The sequence below is a fragment of the Anthonomus grandis genome, unplaced genomic scaffold, assembly GCF_022605725.1.
Source record: "Anthonomus grandis grandis unplaced genomic scaffold, icAntGran1.3 ctg00000036.1___fragment_2___debris, whole genome shotgun sequence".
NCBI classification, from domain to species: Eukaryota; Metazoa; Arthropoda; class Insecta; order Coleoptera; family Curculionidae; genus Anthonomus; species Anthonomus grandis.
The window spans coordinates 19,955-44,089 of NW_026088434.1; the positions used below are offsets into that span (position 1 = coordinate 19,955).

At 34.8% G+C, this 24,135-nt stretch overlaps 1 protein-coding gene across 4 annotated transcripts in view; it reads left to right on the forward strand.

The window, feature by feature from the left end:
* LOC126749476 (neprilysin-3-like) overlaps positions 1–23,890 on the forward strand; it is a 33,577-nt gene extending 9,687 nt beyond the window's left edge. For 2 of the 4 annotated variants that reach the window (XM_050459167.1, XM_050459166.1), the window contains exons 3-4: positions 20,352–20,521; positions 20,579–23,889. In XM_050459167.1, the coding sequence (XP_050315124.1) occupies positions 20,352–20,521; positions 20,579–20,848 (440 nt within the window). In that variant the 3' untranslated portion in view covers positions 20,849–23,889. Of the gene's footprint in view, positions 1–20,351; positions 20,522–20,578 lie in introns of all 4 variants that reach the window. The other 2 variants (XM_050459169.1, XM_050459168.1) reach the window with 1 other exon arrangement.
* The last annotated feature ends 245 nt before the right edge of the window (positions 23,891–24,135 follow it).

Sequence of the window (24,135 nt, forward strand, 5' to 3'; positions counted from 1 at the left end):
GTATTATCGCCAAACGCAATAGAGTTCATTGTAATTACTTTAACATATAAATACACAGACAATAACAATCGAATCTAACGACAAACCAACCAAGAATATCTACCTGCATACCGGCACTTAGATCAATTAGTAAAGAATATGATGCCGGTGTAGGTTTTGTAGTCACCAGACGAGAGATCCTATACTCTTAAACACCAAAATAATACACTTGTTAACGGGTAACAATACTTTATTGTACCAATCGTACAAGAAAACAGCTACATAGCTTAGACACGTGGAAGTCAACGACTTTTACAACCAGTCTCTGTCACGACTCAGGTGCAACCTAATTCGCCATAATGGATCGAATCCATCCTGACAATTGACAGCCTCCACTCCACTCTCGGAGTGAGTGAGAGGGCGATACAAGTCCCCACACACTCCCCTCCTAGTGTGAACGTTACAATTCAACAAAGTCACAAACATTATATAATATGCAAAGATTAATAAAATTATGCATTAGCAACATTAGAATAACACAAAGTTACAAACACTATAATATGCAAGGATTAATAAAATTATATATTTGAAAATCTCACTTGCTTTTTACGAGCGTAAGTTTTTAAAACCTTTTCAACCATTGGTACTGGCAAATCGCCAGGACCGTCCAAGTCGTGGGTTCCAGCCAAACTGGATGAGGTGACTGGCGAATTGCCAGCACCATTCGAGTCCTGGGTTCCAGCTAGACTCGAAGGGGTGGTTAAAGGAGGGTCGCTATCAAGTGTATCAGCTATCAAGTCTTCAGACATGAGATATGCCGGCTTAAGTAGCTCAACCGAGACGCTTTTCGTTTTCCCGTTGATATCGATATCAAACACCCTATCGGACAGTCTTTTAACAACCTTGTAAGGTCCGGAATAGGTTCGTTCGAGTGCCTTCGCAACAACATTGCGTAAGAAAATATGGGAGCATTCGTATAAATTTTTAAAAACAAACGCGCGCCTCTTGTGGTGATGTGTGACTGGAACAGGCCTGACGAGTCGCATAAACTCACGAAACTCCTCAATGAATGTGCGAGGATCAGGAGTAAAATCCCCTTCAAGAAAGAATTCGCCAGGCATGCGAAGTGTCGTGCCAAACAAGAATTCGGCAGGCGATGCCTCGGTGTCAGCACGAACATGAGAGCGCAACCCTAAAAGAACCGTGGATAAGGTCCGCGTCCAATTCTTGTCATTGTGACACTTCAAAGCGGCTTTAAGGCAACGATGCCAACGCTCGATCATTCCGTTTGCCGCAGGGTGGTAAGCAGTCGTATGGATGTGTTGAGTGCCAATAAGGCTAAGTAAGGCTTTAAATAAGGTGGCTTCAAACTCAAGACCCTGGTCAGAGGTAATAACTTTGGGAGACCCATAACGAGAGACCCATGTATCATAAAAGGCCCGCGAAACAGTTTGGGCAGATTTATCCGGGATTGGAATGGCCTCTACCCAACGGGAGAACCGATCAATCATTGTCAAAATATAATGGAAGCCGTTGCTTGGAGGCAGAGGGCCCACCAGATCGATATGTACGTGGTCGAAACGACCATCAGGGGTTACAAAATGTTCAGGAATAAATTTGACATGCCTAGAAACCTTGGCATGCTGGCAATCTAAGCAGGTTTTGCACCATAGTGCAACATCACGGTGCAGACCGGGCCAAATGTACTTCATGCGAATTTGCCTGTCAGTTGATTTGGTTCCACAATGGGCAGCGTTATGTATACGATCAAAGATCACGCGCCGTAATGGCAAAGGGATAAAGGGGCGAATGGAGTCGCCAGAGACATCACAATATAAAGATGTCTTGTCAGGACCAAAGTCGAAGGTTTTAAAACAGAAGTCTTTATGGGGTGTCTTAATAAGCTCTGCCAGTTCTTCATCTTTGCTCTGCAAATCAGAAATTTGTTTTAGAGAGATGTCTATGGGTAGAGAGAGAGACTCAATACGTGACAAACAGTCAGCCACCACATTATCTGAACCTTTAATGTATTCAATGCACGTAGTAAATTGGGAAATGTATGAAAGTTGGCGAGATTGCCGGGGAGAAGCTTTGTCTGGACGCTGAAGAAAAGCGTAGATCAAGGGCTTATGGTCGGTCACAACCTTGAACTCCTGACCTTCAAGATAATGCTCAAAGTATTTAATTGCCTCGTAAATGGCTAGCAATTCTCTATCGTAAGGACTGTATCGAGTCTGCCGAGGGGACAATTTCTGAGAATAGAATGCCAAAGGCTCCCAGGACTGCTTCGTCCCATCAATCGGTTCAGACAGTTGTTCGAGGGAAGCACCAATCGCAATGTCAGAGGCGTCGGATACCACACGGAGTTCCGCACCAGCGCGGGGATGGACTAGTAAGACTGCACTAGCCAGCTCCTGTTTAACTTTTTCAAAAGCTCGTTCAGACTGATCCGTCCAGATGATAGGACTTTGATCATTTTTACGCGAGTCCTTGAAATATGCATTTAAAGGAGCTTGAGAGGAGGCCGCGGTAGGAATATTGCGATGGTAAAAATTTACCATGCCTAAGAAGCGGCGAAGCTGAGAGACCGTAGAAGGCTTGGGGAAACTTAAAATGGCTTCAACCTTAGTAGGAATAGGAGATATACCACGATGGTTAATGCGATAACCCAGAAAATCAATTTCATTAACGGCAAGAACACATTTGGCGGGATTTAAGCGAAGACCAAATTCTCTAAGTCTTTCGAAGACTGCTCGTAAATGAGTGTGATGGTCTTCAATGGTTTTGGAGAATACCAAAATATCGTCCTGATAAGCAAAGGTAAAATCAAGATTGCTCAAGGCTTGGTTGAGATATCTCTGAAAGGTCTGGCTAGCATTACGCAAGCCGAAAGTCATGAACATGAATTCGAACAAACCGAAGGGAGTTATTACAGCAGTCTTTTCGATGTCCTCAGGATGAACTGGAATCTGCTGATAAGCACGAATAAGATCAAGCTTGCTGAAGATTTTTTTACCATGTAATTCACTGGAGCAGTCATATAAATGGGGAATGGGATATTTATCCGGTTTGGTAACAGCATTCAACGGTCTATAGTCACCACACACCCGCCACTCGGTGTCACCCTTTTTGACCATATGAATGGGACTTGCCCAAGAGCTAGAAGAGGGTCTACACCTACCAGTGTTTATCCAATGCTGGAACTCCATTTTTGCATACTTAAGCTTATCAGGCGGTAGCCGACGAGCCCGAGCTGACAAGGGAGGTCCTGAGGTAACTATATGATGGAAAACTCTAGGAATTTTTGGAGGAATATTGCAGGAGCTGCCTGTAATTTCTGGGAATTCTGAAAGAATTTTTTTGCACTCACTATCTATCAGCACACAATGTATGGAGTGTACAGGAGCCTCTTTGACAATTCCTTTAGAGCATAGCTCAGTTGAAGTGTCTATTAAACATTTCCTGCGTAGATCAACCGCCAAATTATACTGAAAAAGTAAATCGGCGCCAATAATGGCATATGGAACCTCCGCGATACAAAAGTTCCAGGATATATCGCGCCGCAGCCCCAAATTCAGAGTACGAAGCGCCTCACCATAAGTATTTATGAAGCTATTATTAGCGGCATAAAGTTTTAGCCGAGCCGGTCTGTCGCGAAACCTAGGATCGACTGGCACTAGCGAAATGTCCGCACCGGTATCGACAAGATAAATTTGACCTGTCGTCCTGTCACGGATATGAAGACGTCGAGAAGGTCCAATCACACCTTTACCTGCCGCCTCCAAACAGGAAGGTGTAGAACTTAGTTTTTTGGCTTAGCTGAAAATTCCGCGAACATTTTACACCACTCTTTGCACGAAAGAGCGTTATTCGGGTATTTCTGATGCGCATAACATAACTCGGATTTTGCAGAATTACTCCTGCGACCCTGATTGGACCCAGACCGTGACCGACCGCGACTGCGTAAGCGTTTAAATTCCATTTGCATTTGCTTAACTGATTCCATCATGGTGTCAAATTTAGCCTCGAGCTTTTGAAATTCAGAGCGGTCTACTGGCAATGATGGCTCGGGTTTTTTAAACACCCCGAAAGCTTGGGGAAATTCAGCGTTCGAACCCGGTTGACACGAAATTTTGTCGGCGATAGTGGCTAAAGTTTCAAGGTCCTTGTCTGATACAATCGTTAGAATGTCGCGCTGTTGTTGCGAAAGACAATCGAGAAAGATTGTTTTAAGAACTTGATCCGAGAGGTTACTTTCATTCAAATCACGAAGTTGACTCAATACTATAGAAGGTTTGCAATTAACATCGACACGACCCTTTAATAACTTTTTTAAACTGTCCTCCTTAGATAAGGAAAAACGTGAAACAAGCTTGGCTTTTGCTTGTTCGAACGCATCACCCGGAAGCGGACTCGATTTAATAATTGAGCTGATACATTTGAAGGCTTCCGCATCGTCAATAGCCATAACTAAATAATCGAATTTTGTAGAATCTACAGTTATATTGGCACGGCGGAAAGCGGCATCGACCTGAAAAAGCCAGCACTGAATGTCAGAAGTTATAATTTTGGGAATTTTAGGCGAGACAGCGTCGATGCGGCCTTCATTACGGCCATTACCGGCAATAACGTTAGCCAGGGCGTCCCTGACATCACGTAGTTGAGCATTAGTTTGATCTAATTGCACTTGTAGCTCTTCAGCCGACATTATGGCAACAAAATGAATAATATATGTGAAATAAATGAATAAAAAAATAAAAAAGTATGATCTAATTTTAAATTAAAAATAGTTTCCAACACAATATTTAATACAGTAAAAACAGTGACGATAATTAATCAAAAGGGATGATTATCACACATCCATAATAAAAAACTAAATTTAAACGTTTGTACCTTTACGCACTGCACTGAAGTATCATGAAGTATCAAATCAGCTGATCCCTCAATCACAAGTTTGAAGTTTGAAATCAGCTGATCTTGCTGTCAGACGGCGAGATGCAAGAGTCAAGTGGCGAAACGTCGCGCTCCAAAGTACAGCAACCAGCCAAACATCCGGCAACCGGTAAACAGCACCCGTACGAACACTACCAACAAGTGCGGCCAATAGTCGAACTGCAAAAAGCCGGCTGCACACAGCACAATTTCAACCGACAGCAACTGCGTGCCAGAATTCTGCCTAGCAATACGAACAATCACAAAGCCGGACGCACACGATGGCAGATGGGAAAAATTGGCGGTAAGGATACTGAAGACGGCACAATTTTTCAATAAAATTCATTAACAACACAACTGAGCGATCACATCACCGTTCCAGGGTAAAATTACCAAATAGCGTACTAGTTCACTGCTAAATTACAGCACACGCACAACCGTTACTATATGAACGTCGGGGTCACCACTGTAGGTTTTGTAGTCACCAGACGAGAGATCCTATACTCTTAAACACCAAAATAATACACTTGTTAACGGGTAACAATACTTTATTGTACCAATCGTACAAGAAAACAGCTACATAGCTTAGACACGTGGAAGTCAACGACTTTTACAACCAGTCTCTGTCACGACTCAGGTGCAACCTAATTCGCCATAATGGATCGAATCCATCCTGACAATTGACAGCCTCCACTCCACTCTCGGAGTGAGTGAGAGGGCGATACAAGTCCCCACACCGGACATAGAGGTGGCCCCATCTTTGGACTTCGTTTGCAAGCTCTAGGGTGAAATTGGCATTTAGATCTCATAGTAGGATATTGGCGGTGGCACATAGAATATATTGAGAGAAAAAAAACGAAAATGTATATTTTGGCACTTTGATCATTTAGCTCGACCACTCTTCAACTATTTACAACAATTTTAACAACAAACAATTGAAGAAATTAATTTTAATTTATAATTAATAAATTAGCTGCTGAATATGACCCCCATTTTGCTCGGAACACAAATTAATGTAGACGGAGAAATAAGTTGCCGAAGGCGTTTTGTAGCATTCGCGGTGTAATTTGGTTAAAAACGTTTACTATGTTGTTGCGCAGTTGATCCAAATTTCTTGGGGTTGGATTGTATGTGTAGGTTGCAACGGTCTTTTACATATCACCATATACAAAAATCTGGAATGGTTAGATCGGGAGAATAAGGTGCCCACTCGATTGGACCTGCTCTATCCATCTGTTTCCAAAAGTAATATCTAAGGAATCCCTTGCGACCCTGGAGAAGTGTGCGTGGTGCACTGTCTTGCTGGAAGTAGACCGTGCACTCTTAAAAATAGGTGAATAAAAATTCAACAATTGTATAGATTTTACAAACAATTTGATTCTGGAAATGGTACAGAATCAATTTGTGTAGAATTTCTCTATGCTATTGTGTTTAAACAACTGTGGTTCTATAATCCACAAATTGTGTATCAATTTGATTTATTTTATTGTATGTATAGTACACTATTTGTGTACTTAAATTCGACAATATTTTATATTTATTTAATATAATTGTTCAGTAAAAAAGCACAATTTGTGCATTTTAAATACACACGTTAGTGTAGTTTGTTTTAACAATATATTTTATTTTCTTTCATTTCAACTATTAAATTTTATTACAAATTGTGTATAATAATACTATATATTGTTTTATAAATTTAAATATAGTGTAGGTTACTTATTTTAGGTTTGTATATCAAATTAACATAAGAACTGGAGTTTTTTATTACAATGTTTTGTATTTATATTCATAAAAATTTAAAAATAATCAATATATTTGTATAAAAAAAATAAACAAATTGTTTAAAAATTTAAAATACATTTTAGAGAATTTCGTCATAAATCTGTGTAATAATAAATTCTAGTGCGCCTGGGAAAAACAGGATAAAAAAAAGCTGTTTTTTTATTTTAACAATTTATTTAATTGTATGAAATATTTTCGAAAATTCCACCATTAATACATTAGAGCAATGTATTAAATCTTTTCTTCAATCGTTTCAAACCTAAGTTTTTTCCATAGATATTTTACACTGTCTCCTTTATAGCTCCATGTAAGTTTAGGGGATCTTGGTGGACACGATATTTCTACAGGAGCCTTCCTTCCTATCCAATAAAAAAAATCTTAATTATTTGTTTTAATATTAATAGCCTAGGTAATTTTTAGGAAATTTTTAAAATTTAATTTTAAAAGGTTTTTAGTTTGTTGATAATAGTTTAGTTACCATAGAGAGTGTGAGAGCTAGTGGCTGCCCACAGTGAGTAGGTATATGTAGGTATAGGTGTTCAAATTTCCTTACAATACTACTACAGGACTTGAAAAGGACGGTACAGGACTGTCAGACAGTGCTATGATTAAGTAGATACCATTTTGTAATACAAATTGAAATACAAATGCAATAAAGGTTACAAATTTAACCGACCTCTACATTAAAATTGGATATTCTATAAGTAAAGTTATCAGTTATCACTGAACAGCTACCTGTCTAAACATCAAAATATCCAGTAAATTCCAAAGTATACAATAAATGCAAAAAAAAATATGGTGCTTACCTAATTACCTATCTACAAACTGCTCCTGGAGTTGGTCCAATAAACCCCACTCCTTAAGTTTATCTTCAACGAATATATCCATTTTTTTCTTATGCAATTTTAACACTTAACAAAACGAAAAAACCTTAAAACAAATTAATGCAAGCCGATTGATTGAAGGACTGAAAAATGAACAGTTGAACACCTGTGGCACTGGGAATTATAGCAATGCTGCCATCAAATGTATCTTAAAGATTACACCGCCTATTAAAAAAGTTACGTTTCCTTTTTCCCTACGCGTGTTATTATCACGATATTATTTAAATAAATAAAATTAGAACTTATGATGATTGGGCTTATTTTTAAATATCCTATTAAATTATTTTCAATTAACAACGTTATATCGACTGCAAATTTTGATGCATATCTTTACAACTGTTTAATATTGAAACTGGCAACATTGACGCTAACAACGAAGTTCTAGCGGCAAAGGCAAGGGCGTCGGGCGCGTCCTCCTTTATACACAATTGTGTATTATAACTACACAATACATAGTTTAAAATTCTATAATTGTGAAGGGCTATTAGCAAGAATCTTTTTTATTCTACACAATTGTAAATAAAATCAACACAAGCCAGAATAAAAAAATAATTAAAAATTGTAGTAAAAATATACTTGGTTATTAGATTTTTTACCAAACTGCATTGGATTAAAAAAAAAAAAATGTGGAATATTTATACACATTATCTTAATAATTAATATCCACTTATATTGTATTAATTTAATATGCAATAATTGTATGAAATATACACATTAAAACATATACAAAATGCCTGAGAATTTTTATACAGGACTGTGAGATATTATCTAACAATTGTGTATTAAAATTAAACATTTTTTTTTACACAACAAAATGTGAAAAAATCCATCAAGATTTTTCTGTGTGTGTCTAAAATTCCATCCTGCTGAAGTTGAGGATAAAAAAATGTTTCCAACATATCGGTGTAATTGTTTCTATTCACAGTTGCTTCTTGAAAAAAAAATGGCCCATAAATTTTAGATTTCGATACTGCACACCAAACGTTCAGCTTAGGAGAATCTCTTTCACATTCGTTAAACACTCGGGAATTTTCATCTCCCCAAATTCGGCAATTATGCTTATTTACTCGACCACTGATGTGAAATGTTGCCTCATCAGACATTATTAAATTGGTATCCGGCTCATTTCTAAAAAGATCTAGTAGTGTTTCGCACATTAAATATTAGGGCTGTTCAATAAAGACTCAGACTCAGGCTATGAAAATTTTATTACAAAGAATTATACATCAACGCTTCTGTCACGTTCAAAGTAGTCACCATTCAAGGCGATACATTTATTCCAGCGCCGCTGCCACTCCAAAAACGCGTCCTCGAAGCTCTTCTTAGTCATGCACTTAAAAATCGCCTCTAAAGCTTTAACAGCAGCATCTCCAGAGGAAAAACGCTGCCTTCCTTTCAGGTCCTTTTTTGCAGTGGGATAAAGAAAAAAGTCGTTCGGTGCTAAATCGGTAGCGATTAGACAGCCAGCTGTGTTTATCGTTTCTTTACGAAGCGCAGTAACAGGCGCTCCTGGACCGCCTTCCAGTTCACAGCTCTCTCTACCTTTTCGGAAGGCAGCGTGCCACTGTAAACACGTGGATTTTTTCATGCAAGCTTCACCGTACACATTCTTTAACTCACGATATGTTTCAAATGGTTTTTTGTCCGATATCACCAAAAATTTAATCGCGTAACGTTGTTCTCGACATCCAGACATTGTAAATATTAGAGGCGACTTTCATACACGTCTTCTTCGCAATGTCACTACTTGAGCACTAATGATAAGATCGCTACCAAATTTGTACTGTAAATAGGTATTAGTATATTGTTTCATGCCATGAGCACGAGATCGCGCCACCTGTATTACATAGCTGCTCGTGGCGAGAGTCTGAGTCTTTATTGAACAGCCCTTGTATCTTTTTTCAAGGGCGCGATTTTCTATTTTTTGGAGAGTTTAAATTTTGTAGGGTTTAAACTTAATTATTTTTAGAATTTTATGTACTTTACTTTTTGACATATTTGTCGTTTGAGCTATCTTCCTAATAGATATTTGGTTATTGTTTAAGGACAACACTTCTTTTACCAGAAAAATATCATCCAACAGATTATCTTGTGCATTTAGGTTTCTTATAACTTTTCTTTTAACTGTTCCCTCCTGGGAAAATTGGCGTACCCAATGAAGTATAGAATTACGTGAAGGTGGCGCCCTTTCAAAAATCAGCCTAAATCTTCTTCTTGTCTGCGTAACTGATTTGCATTCACTAAATAATAACACGCAACGTGCCTTTTCCCGGGTGGTAAACATATTTAAACCTTTCAAAATCTTTAAAAAATGCAAAAATACATATAGAAATCAAATTATTGGGACTGCCCAACGAATGACGTTAAAAAGATTTGACAGTAGTTAAAGCCCACAAAACAAATTGTGCAACTTACAGCCTCCTTGACAAGCTACAATTGTTATTGTTTTCACTTGATACCAAGAATGTTATTTAATAGGTATTTATTGTAGGAAAATTTTCAAAAAGGTGTCATTTACTAAAATTGGCTCTGTAAAAAAAAATAATGAATTTAAGACAATTTATACATTTTCGGAAAGGGGATTTAACAGGCTTTCATGTGAAATTAAAAAGTACAGAGTGTTACATTTAAAATTTTTGAGAAATCGGCCTTTGAAAATCATCAATTTTTTTCCTCCTATTTCAGGTAAATTTTGAAACTTAGCAACACTGTCAAAAAACACTTTAAAAATATTGACGATGTTCTGTGAAAACCGCACATTGTTGTCATTTTTCGTTCTCGACTTATAAGCAGTTAAAATGTGTCAGGTTATAGATGGAAACCCTGTATAGTTGCTTTTGACAAATCTGGCAAAATAGAGTGGGATTTTTTTTATATAAAAGTTCACATATGCTATCCTTAACCCTTTCACTGCTAAGTTAGCTTTTTACGCCGTGCCGGCCGTGCGGCACTTTCTAGCCCGAAACACATATCTACGTCCGGAGCAGCGTATGGCTAATTTAAATTAGTATTTTTTTTTATTTATTTATATATTATATTTATTTTACCAGCTTGTAGAACTCGCCAAAAGAAGTTGAGTTACTCTCACTGAAATACTCAACTTTATAAAAGTCAGTAATATTTGCAGGAATGGTATCTTTCGAAACAAATCAAAAGGCAAAGCGGCACATCGCATAGTGCACACATGTAACGCGTATCGCTTCTTTTTCCATGTTTTGAACACACAATGCATTTTCTTTGTGCAAATTTTTTGGCAGCGGTTGCGGGAATCATGGAAACAAAATGACGCTCAGTTAGTCGTAAAGGGTTATCTGCTGACCTTCTTCCACTTCTGCTGTGCTGCTGTGGAAGATGATGTGCTTCTAAAATCTGCTTTATGAGCTGCCCTTGAAAATCTAGCAGAGAAATGTTTTTACCGGTTACCATTTTGTAAACAGCATGTGAGTTCAATAAACTTAAGTCCAGTAAATGAAAAAAAAGTTTTTTGTACCACTTTACGGTTTTACGTACGCATTCTACCGAACTTAGTAACATATCGCTGCGATCTACCGCTCCCATATTTTCATTGTAGTTTAGTACACATACTGGTTTCCTTATTTCTTCTTTTGTGGTTCTGTTTACTTTTCCAGAATCCTTCATGTCACTGTTGTGAAAAGTCGAAAGCATTCGAACTTCTCGTTTGTCCTTCCACTTTAGAGCTAAAAGCCGATCCGTCGACATAATTATATTCAATTTCTCCCGACTTTAGGTTTTTAGACAGATTCGGTAAATTTCTCCTATTTTTCCTGACGGTTCCACATGCGTTTGTCTTATTTTTATGTAAATAGGTAAACAATGCGAGACTTGTATACCAGTTGTCTACGTACAACGAATGACCTTTGCTCAAATATCGCTCAAGAAAAGTTAGAACAATATTACCAGATATTCCAATATCCTTGTCAAGATATTCATTTTTTTTTTATTTCTGTTGCAGCTCCGACATAAATAATAAAGTCTAAAATGTACCCCGTTTCACAGTCACATAGAAGAAAAAATTTTATTCCAAACCGATGTCGTTTAGAAGGTATGTATTGCTTAAAAAATACCCGTCCCTTGAACAGCAGCAAGCTTTCGTCTATGCATAAGTTTTGAAACGCATATAAGGTTTTAGTAAATACATCCCTCAAATGGTCATTCTCTAAATATAGTAAAACATAGTAAAACGTCATTCTCCGGTTTTTTGTTATTATCTGTAAAATGTAACATTCGAAGAAGCAAAAGGAATCTATCCCTGGGCATTATTTGCGAAAAAATAGGAGTGGCTAAAAGTTTGTCATTCGTCCAATAACTATTTATTGAATTTTTTTTCACTTGCGATATAAGAAAATTTGTTGCTCTAAAGCAGTAAATTTTGCTGGAATTGGTATTTTTCCAACGATTTACCCTCGAACTTTTGGATAACTCTGTATTTTCTGTAACGAATATGGAGTAAAGGTTTGTTTGATCCGCGACGTATTGGGTTACATTTTCATCAAAAAATATTTTGAAACAATCCAGTGCCGTACTAGACATGTCTAACTGGGGAATCTGACAGCCAGACGTACTGTTATCAAAATTATGTACTACAGGAGACAGATCAGATGATTTCCAAATGTAATCTGATTTAAATTTTTTAGTGGGTACAACCAGATCTTCTTCTTCCGACTCGGAATCAGATGAGGATATAATACTCGGTAAATTATCTTCTTCCACGTAATTTTGCTTACTTAAAGTACTTGGACCAGCAGTAGGTTCACTGTCGTCTAACCAGCCATAATCGCCTGAATTGCTCACGACATCATCATCTTCACTTTCGCTGTTAGCCAGAATTTGATACAACTCATCGTCCGTATAAAATTTTGGTTTAAATGGCATTTTGAAATGGTTCCAATGCGTCTTTAAATATCACCATTTTTAATCGTGTTTATACGGCCAGAGCAGCTTGTCGTTAAATAATTTCTTTGACGCAACCGTTTATATACGCCTGGAGCAGTTAAAGGGTTAATATAAGGAGCATGTGGTTTTTTTTTATAATCGATGAACTGTCCTTTTTGTCATACTTTTTTTTTCATAAAATGTATTCTTTTTTTTTCTTATTTTGACAAATAAACGATTTGTATTTTATTAATGTATTTGTATTTTGTTTACTTATTGTATAGTAATAATTGGTTTGAAAAGTGTCTAAATGAAAATTTTATATTGGTTAGTCTTCTATCAAAAATGTTGTGGGCACTTTTACTGTGAATGTAGCTGTTTTTGAGAAAATTGGAGTTTTTAGTGGAAAAGTGACAGTTTGACTTATTGTATAAAAATTTTTCGTTTAATAACTGCCCTTATTTATAAAAATTGTATCTAGATACATTTTCTATCGAAAATGTATCTAGGTATTTTTGTTTAAATGCGATTGTCTTTGAGAAATTTGGCTTTAAAGATGAAATTTTAGACAATTAAGTCTCATTTTGACTAATTACTTGAAAACTACTGATCAAATAGAAAAATTGCTTTTACAGAAATTGTTCATTGAAAAATTCTACATCAAAAATGTTTTAAGCATTTTTTAATAAATGCCGTAGCTTTCGAGAAAATCGACTTGAAAGTTGGACTTTTTGCTACAAAAGTGACGATTAGACTAATTGTGTAAAAATTACTACCTAATTTAATGAAAAACACTGTAATTACAACATTTATATATCGTAGTTTTTTCTATTAAAAACATTGCTTACTTTTTTCTCGTAAAGGAGCAGTTGTGAAGAAAAAATTACATATACTATATACTTGTAGTACTATATGAGTTACATGGAACTGAAAGAACGCGGCTGTAACTGCCTGACACTATTTTTGGTTTTTGAATTTGAGACTCAAAAGTGGATCTTCATGATTTCAAAAATAAGTCATTCATAAAATAAAATGTATAGAAAATAAACATTTTTATTAACTAAAAAATACAGCATAAAAGCAAGAAAGAAGAAAATAAACGAAATACATCCAAATTCAAACATTTAAAAATTATTTGGTTGTATACAGTTATGTACCTGAAAAAAGCGTCTAGATTCTCTTTAAAACTTTGATCACAAATAACGCATCGACGTCTGTTACCAACATCTTCCAAGGAATGTTGACGCCTTAGAAAGTTGAAAGGCTTTCAACGTTCTACGGTTGACGCTCTTCCAAAGCAACATTTCGCCTGGGATGCTCAATATCAAGACCTAAGAGACTGTTTACAATCTCCTGCTTGAACTTTTTTTCATTCGCTACTTCTTGATGCAAAATATGTGCATTCACCAAGCGCTGCCAATAATAAGCTCAATAGCAAGCTTATGGTACCACTTCACCTCCCTGCGTAGTGAAGTGGTGTAAGACTTTTTTTCATCCTCGGTTTCTCCTTTCCTGAGCTTTTGGTTAACAATTTGCTTAGGATTCATTTTTTAATTTGATTGAAGAGTGCCAACTGAGTGAGTGTTCCTGGCACGTAAAGCATGTGCCAAAACCATACTTGTATAATAATTATCTGTAAAAATAATACGTCCTTTGTCAAGTAAGTCATTTGCAAGAGTGAGTAGTACTTTTTGTGATAAAGATTGGCCCTCTACCCGATCTTGCCCACAATAAATCAACATACTGTAAGTATATCCCGTTTCGATGCATAGCTTATAAAGTTTTTTTTCCGAATTTGTGCATTCGGAAGAAAAAGGATGCCTAATACGAATGCTACGTACGACTCTGCCTCACGAAATGACAGGCTCGGGTAGGTGCAAGTGAGACGCAACATTTGTTGCACACGGCCATTGAGGTCGCGTGACCATACGAAGAGTCTCATATAAAAATTACCAAAAAGTTTCTAATTAGATTTTTTTGTAAAACTATAAATATTCATAAGTGTTCTAGATTAACTTTTGAAAGAAAAAAACAAGTTGGTTGGAGGGACTGATTTTTTTTCAGCATTACGGCAGTCAACGTCTTAATGACTATAATTATGTAAAAACTACTTATTTTATGGAAAAACTTATATTACAAAATTTATAGATCGTAATTTTTTCTATTAAAAATATTATTTGAATTTTTCTCGTAAAGTGAACAATTTTGGAGAAAATTGGCTTTAAAGTTGGACTTTTTGCTAGAAAAGTAACAATTTGACTATGTTGTCTAATTATGTAAAAATTACTAATTTAATGGAAAAAACTAACTACAAATTACAAAATTTATAAATCGTAATTTTTTTATTAAAAATACTATAATTACACTTTTTTCGTAAAGTGAGCAGTTTTGAAGAAAATTGGCCTTAAAGTTACGAGTAGCTTTTTTTTGCTAGAAAAATAGCAATTTAAGTAATTATGTAAAAACTACTAATTTATTGGAAAAAACCGTAATAACCAAAGTTGTAGATCGTAGTTTTTTCTATTAAAAACATTCTTTGGATTTTTCTCTTAAAGTTAGCGGTTTTGGAGAAAATTGACTTTAAAAACTTGAAATCTTAGAGATTATTTATTATCAACTCTAATCAATGAAGCAATCAATCAATCATAATATTTACTTAACAAAAACATGCTACAAACAGAACAAAGTAGATTAATTAATACAAAAGGGCGGTAAAACTAGACAGTTACAAATGCACTAGTAAAATAACCTATTAAATAAAACCTAAGGCTCCGCATCACGGCCATGCGAAAATATCATTTTAAGGGTTTAGAAATCCGGGTATAATTTGAAAACCGTTAGACTTTTTGACTCAATTTTTTATTTATTTTATGGATAAAGGATCAACACATGTCCGTAATTATATGAAAATCTGAGGATATGCCTAGAAATATATAAATTTGTTAATCAAACATTGTTAATATTCAAACGCCATTTAAGAGTAATTATAAATTTTAAATTAAGTTTAAACATAATTATAGACATCGACCAAACCTTTGTTTAAATGCTAGTCAAATTTAAAAAAAAAAAGTTAAACCATTGCTGAAATATTCGCGGATTTCGAGAGCCTTACAAGTGCATTTTTACTAGCAGCGACAGTGGCGGCCTCTGCTGATTATATGAGTACTTGATACTTGATGAGATGGGAGGTTTTCAGGTTCGTATTCTAAATATTTTATTTAAATTTAAATATAAGAGTCATATTGGAATCAGCTCTATATGTTAGTCAAGGCATATTTGAATCAACTAGGTACCTACTATTTTTTAAGGAAAAAGTTGTGTTCGTGTTTTGATTAATCATTATGATTTTATGAAAATGGCAGTAAATTAATTTAATAAATGTATTAAATTAATTAATTGCACTGATAATAAAAATTCAGATTACTAAAGCCTATTAAATTAAATCAACACTATTATTAAAATAGCCTAAAAATACAGGATTATTCCGGTTTTCTATCAATCTCTCTTAAATTCCAAATTTCTTGGATGGTAAAAATTATATGAATTTAAGGGTTTTATTCTCTATTTGGCAATTCTTAAAAAGGAAGTGATTTAAAAAAAAGGAACTTATTGTAGTGATTAGGAATATTTAGGAATGGAATAATATACGGGGTGACAATTTAAAAACTTGAAATGACCATTTATATTAGGAACGAAAAACTGGAATAAAAAAACGCTCAAAACAGTTTCTATAACACGAAGGGGGAACAAAAAGAAGAATATTATCCCACCCTTATCTGCACCCCTTGGACAGGGTGAGATACACCCCTAAAATCTTAAATAGAAAGGGGGGTCGAGTAATAGATCATTTTGAAGCTTTTGAAAAATGTTTTCCAATGATACCATAGAAAGCCACATTTCAGGAAATTGATGTCACTCGACTCCCCTTTTTATTTAAGATTTTAGGGGTGTATTTCACCCTGTCCAAGGTGTTGCAGATAAGAGTGGGATAATATGCTTGTTTTGTTCCTCTTTCGTTTTATAGAAACTCTTTTGGGCGTTTTTTTATTCCAGTTTTTCGTTCCTAATATATGGTTTTATTTAGTTTTTCGTTCCTAATCCTCCTGGGACCCAGAGGTGTTTTTTTTAGGAAAAAAATCCTTTTAAATTTCGTTTAAAAGTGTAAAAAGAAACAACTTTTGTTAATATTTTTTTAAATTTTTTTTATAGTTAACAAAAAAACTGGTGTCCATTTAAGTGGAAATTGGGTCTTAATCCCTAGAAAAAATAGAATAAACAAAAATATTTTAAATTCTTAAAATAAGAAATATATGTTTCATTTTAAACTAACATTTTAAAAATAAAAATTTAAAAATGTCAACATAGCTTAAGAATTCAGAAAATATTATATTTCTGCATGCAAAATTAAAAAAAATACAAGTTTTACTGAAAAAAAAAATGCAGTTATTCCAAAATTGTTTAGAATGAAGCTCTTTGAAACAGTTTCTATTGCTTGTTATGCATAAAAAAATTTCGCAAGTATCACAATAAAATTTAGTTTTTTTATTACATATTTTTAATTTGCATTTTACAGAATTTTTTATCTCAGAATCTATTTCAGGAAAATGTTCGCGTTTTTTTCTATTAGTTGAATTTGGAGATAAAGAGTCAACCATGATATTTCCTGCTGGGTTTTTTCTAGTAGCCATACTTCGTGGCATGTCTATTGCAGCATCAGGCTGTCTTGTTAGCAAGTATGTGGCAATCTCTATTTTGGATTCAAGAAATTGCTGAACTTTTCGGGGATGTGTTTTAAAAAATGCTTTATCTCTCCGATAAAGAACCCAAGAGTTTGACATTGCCAAATCAAAAAAAAATTGAAATTTGTTCTTACTGTCCATTTTCTTGACCTTACTTGAATTCTGTAGTAGCTGATCATTCTATCTATGAGATCAATTCCACCCATGCAGTCATTGTATTTTTCCACAATTTCAGGTCTTGAGACTTGGAGTTATTTCCCGTCTTTTTTGACTATCGCTTGCACTCATTGATTGGTTGACTTCCTAAAGCCGTAGATGCCATTAGAACAGATTTTAAATCATACCATTGCACAACAACTAACTTGCCATCCTCCCTTTTAAACTGTTCTGAGGTTCCACGAGCCATTTTTGCCAACGTTTTGTCAGGTGTCAAGTGAACAGCTGCTGGTACACGTGACTTCATTATGGTACCAGTACTATACAAATTCCGTTCATGGAGGTATTCAAGAAGTGGAATGGTTGTAAAATATCTGTCGTGGTAAATATGTGATCCTGGAAGTAAAATCTCTATTAATGCCAAGATTTTTAGCTGTATTTTCCAAAAAAGTATTTTTGCCTTGCTCCTTATCGCAAAAAATCTGTCTCTGGCCATAACATCTGCAATCGCTGAAACTCTAGTTGTTTTGGCCCAGTACAGTCTAATCCTTGGATACTTTAAACAGGACATTAGGCATACTACGCCAAAAAATTGTTTTATCTCATTTAACGTAAGTTTCAGAGATAATCCTTTTAATTCAACATATCTAGCATTTGTACAGTCACACATTGTTTGAAAAAGTTCATCATCAATATACATTGCGAGGTAGTCTTTTGCGGCTCATGTACTTCAACTTTCACAATCAGATTCAGCAGGAGAGGAATCTCCAAATTCCTGAGGTGAGAATACAGGATTTTTCTTCCAAACAGCTCTCCTTGAAGAAGTTGGAACTACATTGGAAGTTGTTAAATTATTTTTAACGACACTAAGAGGAAGGTTGTCCTCCTCATCTTCACTGCTAGACTCAACATTTTCAGCCTCATCTTCTTGCTGATTGTTTTCAATATCCAGATCTTCAGTTTTCCCTTCGTCGTCGGACATTCCACAGTCTGAGTCGTCCTGGATAAGATTCAAAATTTTCTCTAACTTTTCGTCGTCTTCTCCAGGCCTCAAAAACTATTTTTGGCCGAATACAGCTAAAACAAGCAAAAAGACGGTAATAACAAATTGTGGTGATTAAGTCCCAATGTCTATTAAAATGGACAGGTAATGTTTAGGCAGATTAAAGAAAAAACAAAGGACCAATAAAAAAACTATTTACGTTAAATTGTTAAATAAACATTATATTTTAAATTTCTCTAAAATGAACAATGCGCACGTCATGATTCTGCCAACATAGTGCTTCGGTGCGGATCGTACTTTTTTTTATTTCTTACCAAAGAGCAATACTAATTTAACGGACATTAAAAATTATAATTATGAAAACAAAAAACATTGTAATTACATATATACTTACAATCTATCCTTTTTTCGGACCTGCACATTTTCTAACTGCATTTAACCTAAGTCGGCCTTTTAATCCTTTTCTTTTAGCATCCATATTTTACAAGTATTTCAAAAAAAATACTAATGAAAACACAGGAACACTTTTCAGTTTTTCAGTATGTAACCACCAAAATAAAATGCAAAAATTGGCTTCATCAGTAATTGACTACTCACTACAATAACATGCATGCGAATTTTAATTAAAATTGAGCTGGTAGTTAGTAAATAAACAAATAATTATTCTTAACTTTAACATCCTGTATCTTTGTTATTAAACATTTCTGAGAAAAATTTTATAATAAAAGTCTTTTTCTTTTTAAATTCTCTAACTATCGTTTAAATTCTAACCACCCTGTATATATGTTTATTCAATCCATTTTTAGTAAATTTTTGGTTTTGGTATATTCATCATATTGTGGAATATCATATACAATTCTGTTAATACCAGGGAGAATATTTCGTCATTTAAAAAAAAATGACAAGGGACTTACATAGCTAGTCTTTACACTTGATTACTACATCTCAAATATGTTATAAAATGACCCGGATATCATAAATATGCCACTGTGTAGGATACCATATACTTTTAATATGCGTATATATTTTTTTATTTTATAATAATGGAACATCATACACAAAGTCTGAATGAAATGTCAAAAAAAAGGAAATGTATTAATATGTAATGTGTATGAAACAATAATTATACCAAATAAGATATTCTACTAAAAAAAACCCAAGAATACAGATTTGCTCAAAATTAAACAAGGATTTAAAAAACAAAATTTATTTTAGAAAAATACAATGGTGTACTTATTAAATTATTATTTTTATTAAATAAAATTTACAATAAATGGATGCCATTGGTAAGAGTTAATTTTCTTGTCGTAGAATTCCCCCTGATGCATAAAACACATCTGCAAATTTAAAAACAAATTTCTACATTGGTAGTAAAGTTATTTAAAAAAAAATCTCTCTTTCCATTACACACATTTTATAATATATTATACTTAAACGTTTAACTTTTGTGATAATAAACCTTCCTGTTAAACGTGAATAAAACATAAACATAATATTAAATTCCTCAACGTATATCATGCGAACATTTTATCCGATATTTATAGGTAAAGTTGGACCAAAAATGTACATCTGGTGTAAACAAAAATAAACGTTTATTCATCGTGTGTTGCTTGGGACATGTGACTATTTTCGAGAAAATTTAGTATAAAAGATGAGATTTTCCTTGTGAAGCCTTATTTTGGACTATAAGTTAAAAACCAATGGTTTAACTAAAAAAAAGTGTAATTTCGAAATTTATAGGCACAACAATTTTCTACCTATCTTATTTCTTACATTTTTCTCGTAACCGTGACAGTTCTCGAGAAAATTGCCTCCGATTTCCCTACTGAATCCTTATTTCCCCTGTAACTCAAAAGCTACTACTTAAATGAAAAAAACCAAACATGTAAACCATAAAATTCTCTATCAAAAGTAACCCTACAATTTTTCCAATAAAACCAACCCTTTCCGCAAAAATCGGATTTAAAATAAAAATCTTTTCAGGAATCAGTGCTAGTGCGACCCACATCCGTTATCACCCCCGTGCCAAAGTATGGGAGGCCCTGTCCAACCTGGAACGCGCCCTAATTATTATGTGCGGACTTCTTTTTATGGTGGTCGTAGTTCTAATCGTGGCCGTAGAAGTGATGGGACACCACTTGGATAATTTCAAGGTAGTAAATCTCAAAAAAAAATCCCGAAAAAAAAACCCTAAAAATGTTCCGTTGTAGGAGTTTAAAAAACGTCTGGAAGCCGACCAACCTTGCCTCAACAAATCGTGCGTTCACATAGCGAGTAACGTGTTAAGCTCCATGGACTTTTCCGTGGATCCCTGCGAGGATTTTTATTCTTACGCCTGTAACGGTTGGGTGAGCGCCAACCCTGTTCCAGAAGGCAAAAGTAACTGGGGCACGTTTATGAAACTGGAACAACAAAACTATTTGGTGATCAAACATGTCCTCGGTAAGGATCTTATTATACGAGGTCTGACTATTAAATAACGAGACTGGTTATATTATAAAAATTATTATACATTCGAATGCTCCCCTTCAATATAATCCCCTCCCCTCGCCACATATCTTTCCATACGTTTTTTCTATTGGTCGAAGCAGTACTGGAAGTCTTCTTTGATGAGGGCCTTTAGGAGCTCTGCCGTTTTTTTGCTTTATCGCTTCCATCGACTCAAATCGGGTCCCTTTCAAAGCAGATTTCGCACGGGGCCAAATCTGGTGAATACGGCGCTTGTTCAAGCACTGGGGCCTGTTTCATAAAAAATATTAGTCCAATATTATTGGCAAAAATCTAGTAATATTAGTTTACATTATCAATTTATGTTTCATAAACTTATTAGATAATATTATTAATTATTAGCGTATTGGTTAATAAATTAGTACATTTTATTAGGATAATTTGAGAACTGTTTCATAAATACCTAGACTTCATAAATTTTACTAATAAAATTGATGTATTTTTATGAGTGTTTTTAGTATAATAATGTGAGTTAGAATAATAGAGTTAATTTGCAAAAGTTTACAAAATGGGCGATTCTGAATCAAGTGACGAGGAAGAGAGAGTTTTTGTGAGAAGACCAAGAATATTTAGGGAACGAATTTCCTATTTTTATATAGAAGATACTTATGAATTTAATGAACGATTTAGGTTACCTAGTGCGAAGTTCTACGTAATTTTAAACAGAATAGAACAACAACTAGCCCACGATACAAGGCGAAATTACGCGTTAACGCCGAAACAGCAACTAATGGTTGCTTTACATTGACTTGGAAGTGGCATGCAGTATCACAGTGCAGGAGATATGCATGGCATCTCAAAAGCTACAGTATGCCGTACAGTTCACAAAGTTGTTCTATCTATTAACAGAACCATGCTTAGAGAAACCGTTTGTTGGCCCGATGATATTGGAAGAGTTATGTATCAATTTAAACAAATTGCTGGTATGCCGCTTGTTTGTGGAGCAGTTGATGGAACACTTATTAAAGTTGATGCACCTAGTTTACATGAACCAGCTTTTGTTGATCGCCATGGAAACCACTCTTTAAATATTATGCTTGTTTGTGGTCCTTCGTTAAAATTTTACTACGTTTCCGCTAACTGGCCTGGTAGCGTAAGTGATGCGAGAGTTCTGCGAACTAGTTCATTATTCCAAAGAATGGAAAACGGTTGGCGACCATTTCCAGGATCTGTATTGCTGGGAGACTCCATTTATCCACTTAAATCATGGCTTATTCCACCTGTTTTACGAAATGACGGTGACGCTTCGCAAATGCGATTTCTAAGAGCTCATAAAACGACTCGCAGAGTAGTTGAATGTGCTATAGGCATTTTAAAAGAAAAATTTCCTTGCCTCAATTATGTTCGACTGAGAAATACAGTGTTTGCTTGCGAAATGATAAAATGTTGCGTCACTCTTTGCAACATATCAAAAGCAGATAACGAACAATATAACATAGAGGAGGAAGAAAATGCCAATGATGACAACATAGATGCAGAAGAACAAGATGAAATAGATATAGGAGCTGAGGAGAAACTTAACTATTTTTACAATTATTTTCGTAATAATTAATTAAAATATAGGACAATAAAAGAAAGGTTAGGACGTATAAAAGAAACTACAATATATTTTTTTAAATCAGTCATAGTTTTTCATTAATACCGATTACATCACCTTCTTCATTTAAAATATATTCAGTAATATTTTGTGTGTCCTTTTGCTCTTCAATATGGCTTGTAAGGTTACAGTGACTTACATTAAGTGACCTTTCTTTATCCCACACTTCCAACTCCAATTTTCGGACTTCTAGTTCAAGTTTTTTTCTCTTGAGGTCCTCGAGGTATTTTGTTTCATTGGAATTTTGGACAATGATTTTTCTCTTAAGACATCCTGCAACCGAAAACAATTAATTTTAGTAAAAAGGTCAAATCAAATGATGGAAAAAGGACAGTGTAGGGAATGATAAATACACGCTTGGAAAACTTACTTGGAAAGGTTACTTTCTATGCACAAAAATAAACGAGTTAAACAGCAATTTTTTTTTGTTTTGGGTAAAAATGGTATTATCACTTTCGTTATTTATCATGAATAAAATAAATTTTTCCTCTCTTCCTCTTAAAGCCCAATTCATAAACTTTGCGCCTTGCGTTTAGTACGTAAAGCTCATGAACTGGATCTGATTCGACTCACCCCACTTTTGAGATTTTACTCATAGGCAACGCAAAATATTAAGTCGTTTAAAAGTTATTACTTAACACGCACATACTAGATTTTTAGAAAAAAACAGACACGATTTTTTTCCTCTAAACCGACTTTTACGACGTTTTAGGACTTTGTGAGATATCTAAACCACTTATATGGTTACGGATTATTATAGTGTATCTTAATACACTATAATAATCCGTTTGTATACAAACGGATTATAATGCGGAAGTAATAAGTTACTTACCATTGTTCGGTTCCGAATATTAGGCCAAGTAGCATCACGCACGTAGGTGTAGTCTTTCTCGCATGTAATCAATCCAATAGAAACCGCATAGTCCCTAACTTCCATCCATGCGGATCTTTTTGTTTCCTTGGTCAGTGTGGTAGAAAACTGTCCAAATAGACTATCTTTCATGTCTTTAATTTTTCGGAGAAAGTTTTGTTGCTTAACTTGCTTTTCCGATCTTTTACTTCTTATTTTAGACATTATGCAAATTTAACGCCACTTAATGGAACCGCACCGCAAATTATGACATAACCTCACTAACTTGTAAACAGCTGACTAGTAAAATAATATTATTAGTCTTCACTTTTATTAGTCTAATATATATTTTTATGAAACAGAAAAAAGCATACTAATATTATTAATTTATGAGACTAATATTAATAGCTAATATTATCAGTATGGTTTATGAAACAGGCCGCTGGAGTACGCTTACCGGCCAAATACTGCTTCACAGATAGCGCGTTATGGGTAGGTGCGTTGTCCTGGTGCAAAATCCCGTTTGTGTGAAGTTATCCATAAAATGCCAGCCATAAAGTTAACGCTCCGCCTGACCGGCCTACTATTTGTGTCAGGCCGGATATTTTTAAAAATCTAAGGAAATGAACATCTTCTGTATAAAATTACGTAATAGTACTAATTTTTATCTTTATTATGCATTAAAAAATAAATTTAATCTTAAAAAACAAGAAAATCTAGAAAAAATTAAGTTTGGTCAAAATCCCGATTTTTTCAAGAATGTTCGTTAGTTAGTGCCCTCTTTCTTTTATGCAAATCGAAGTGCATGAGTT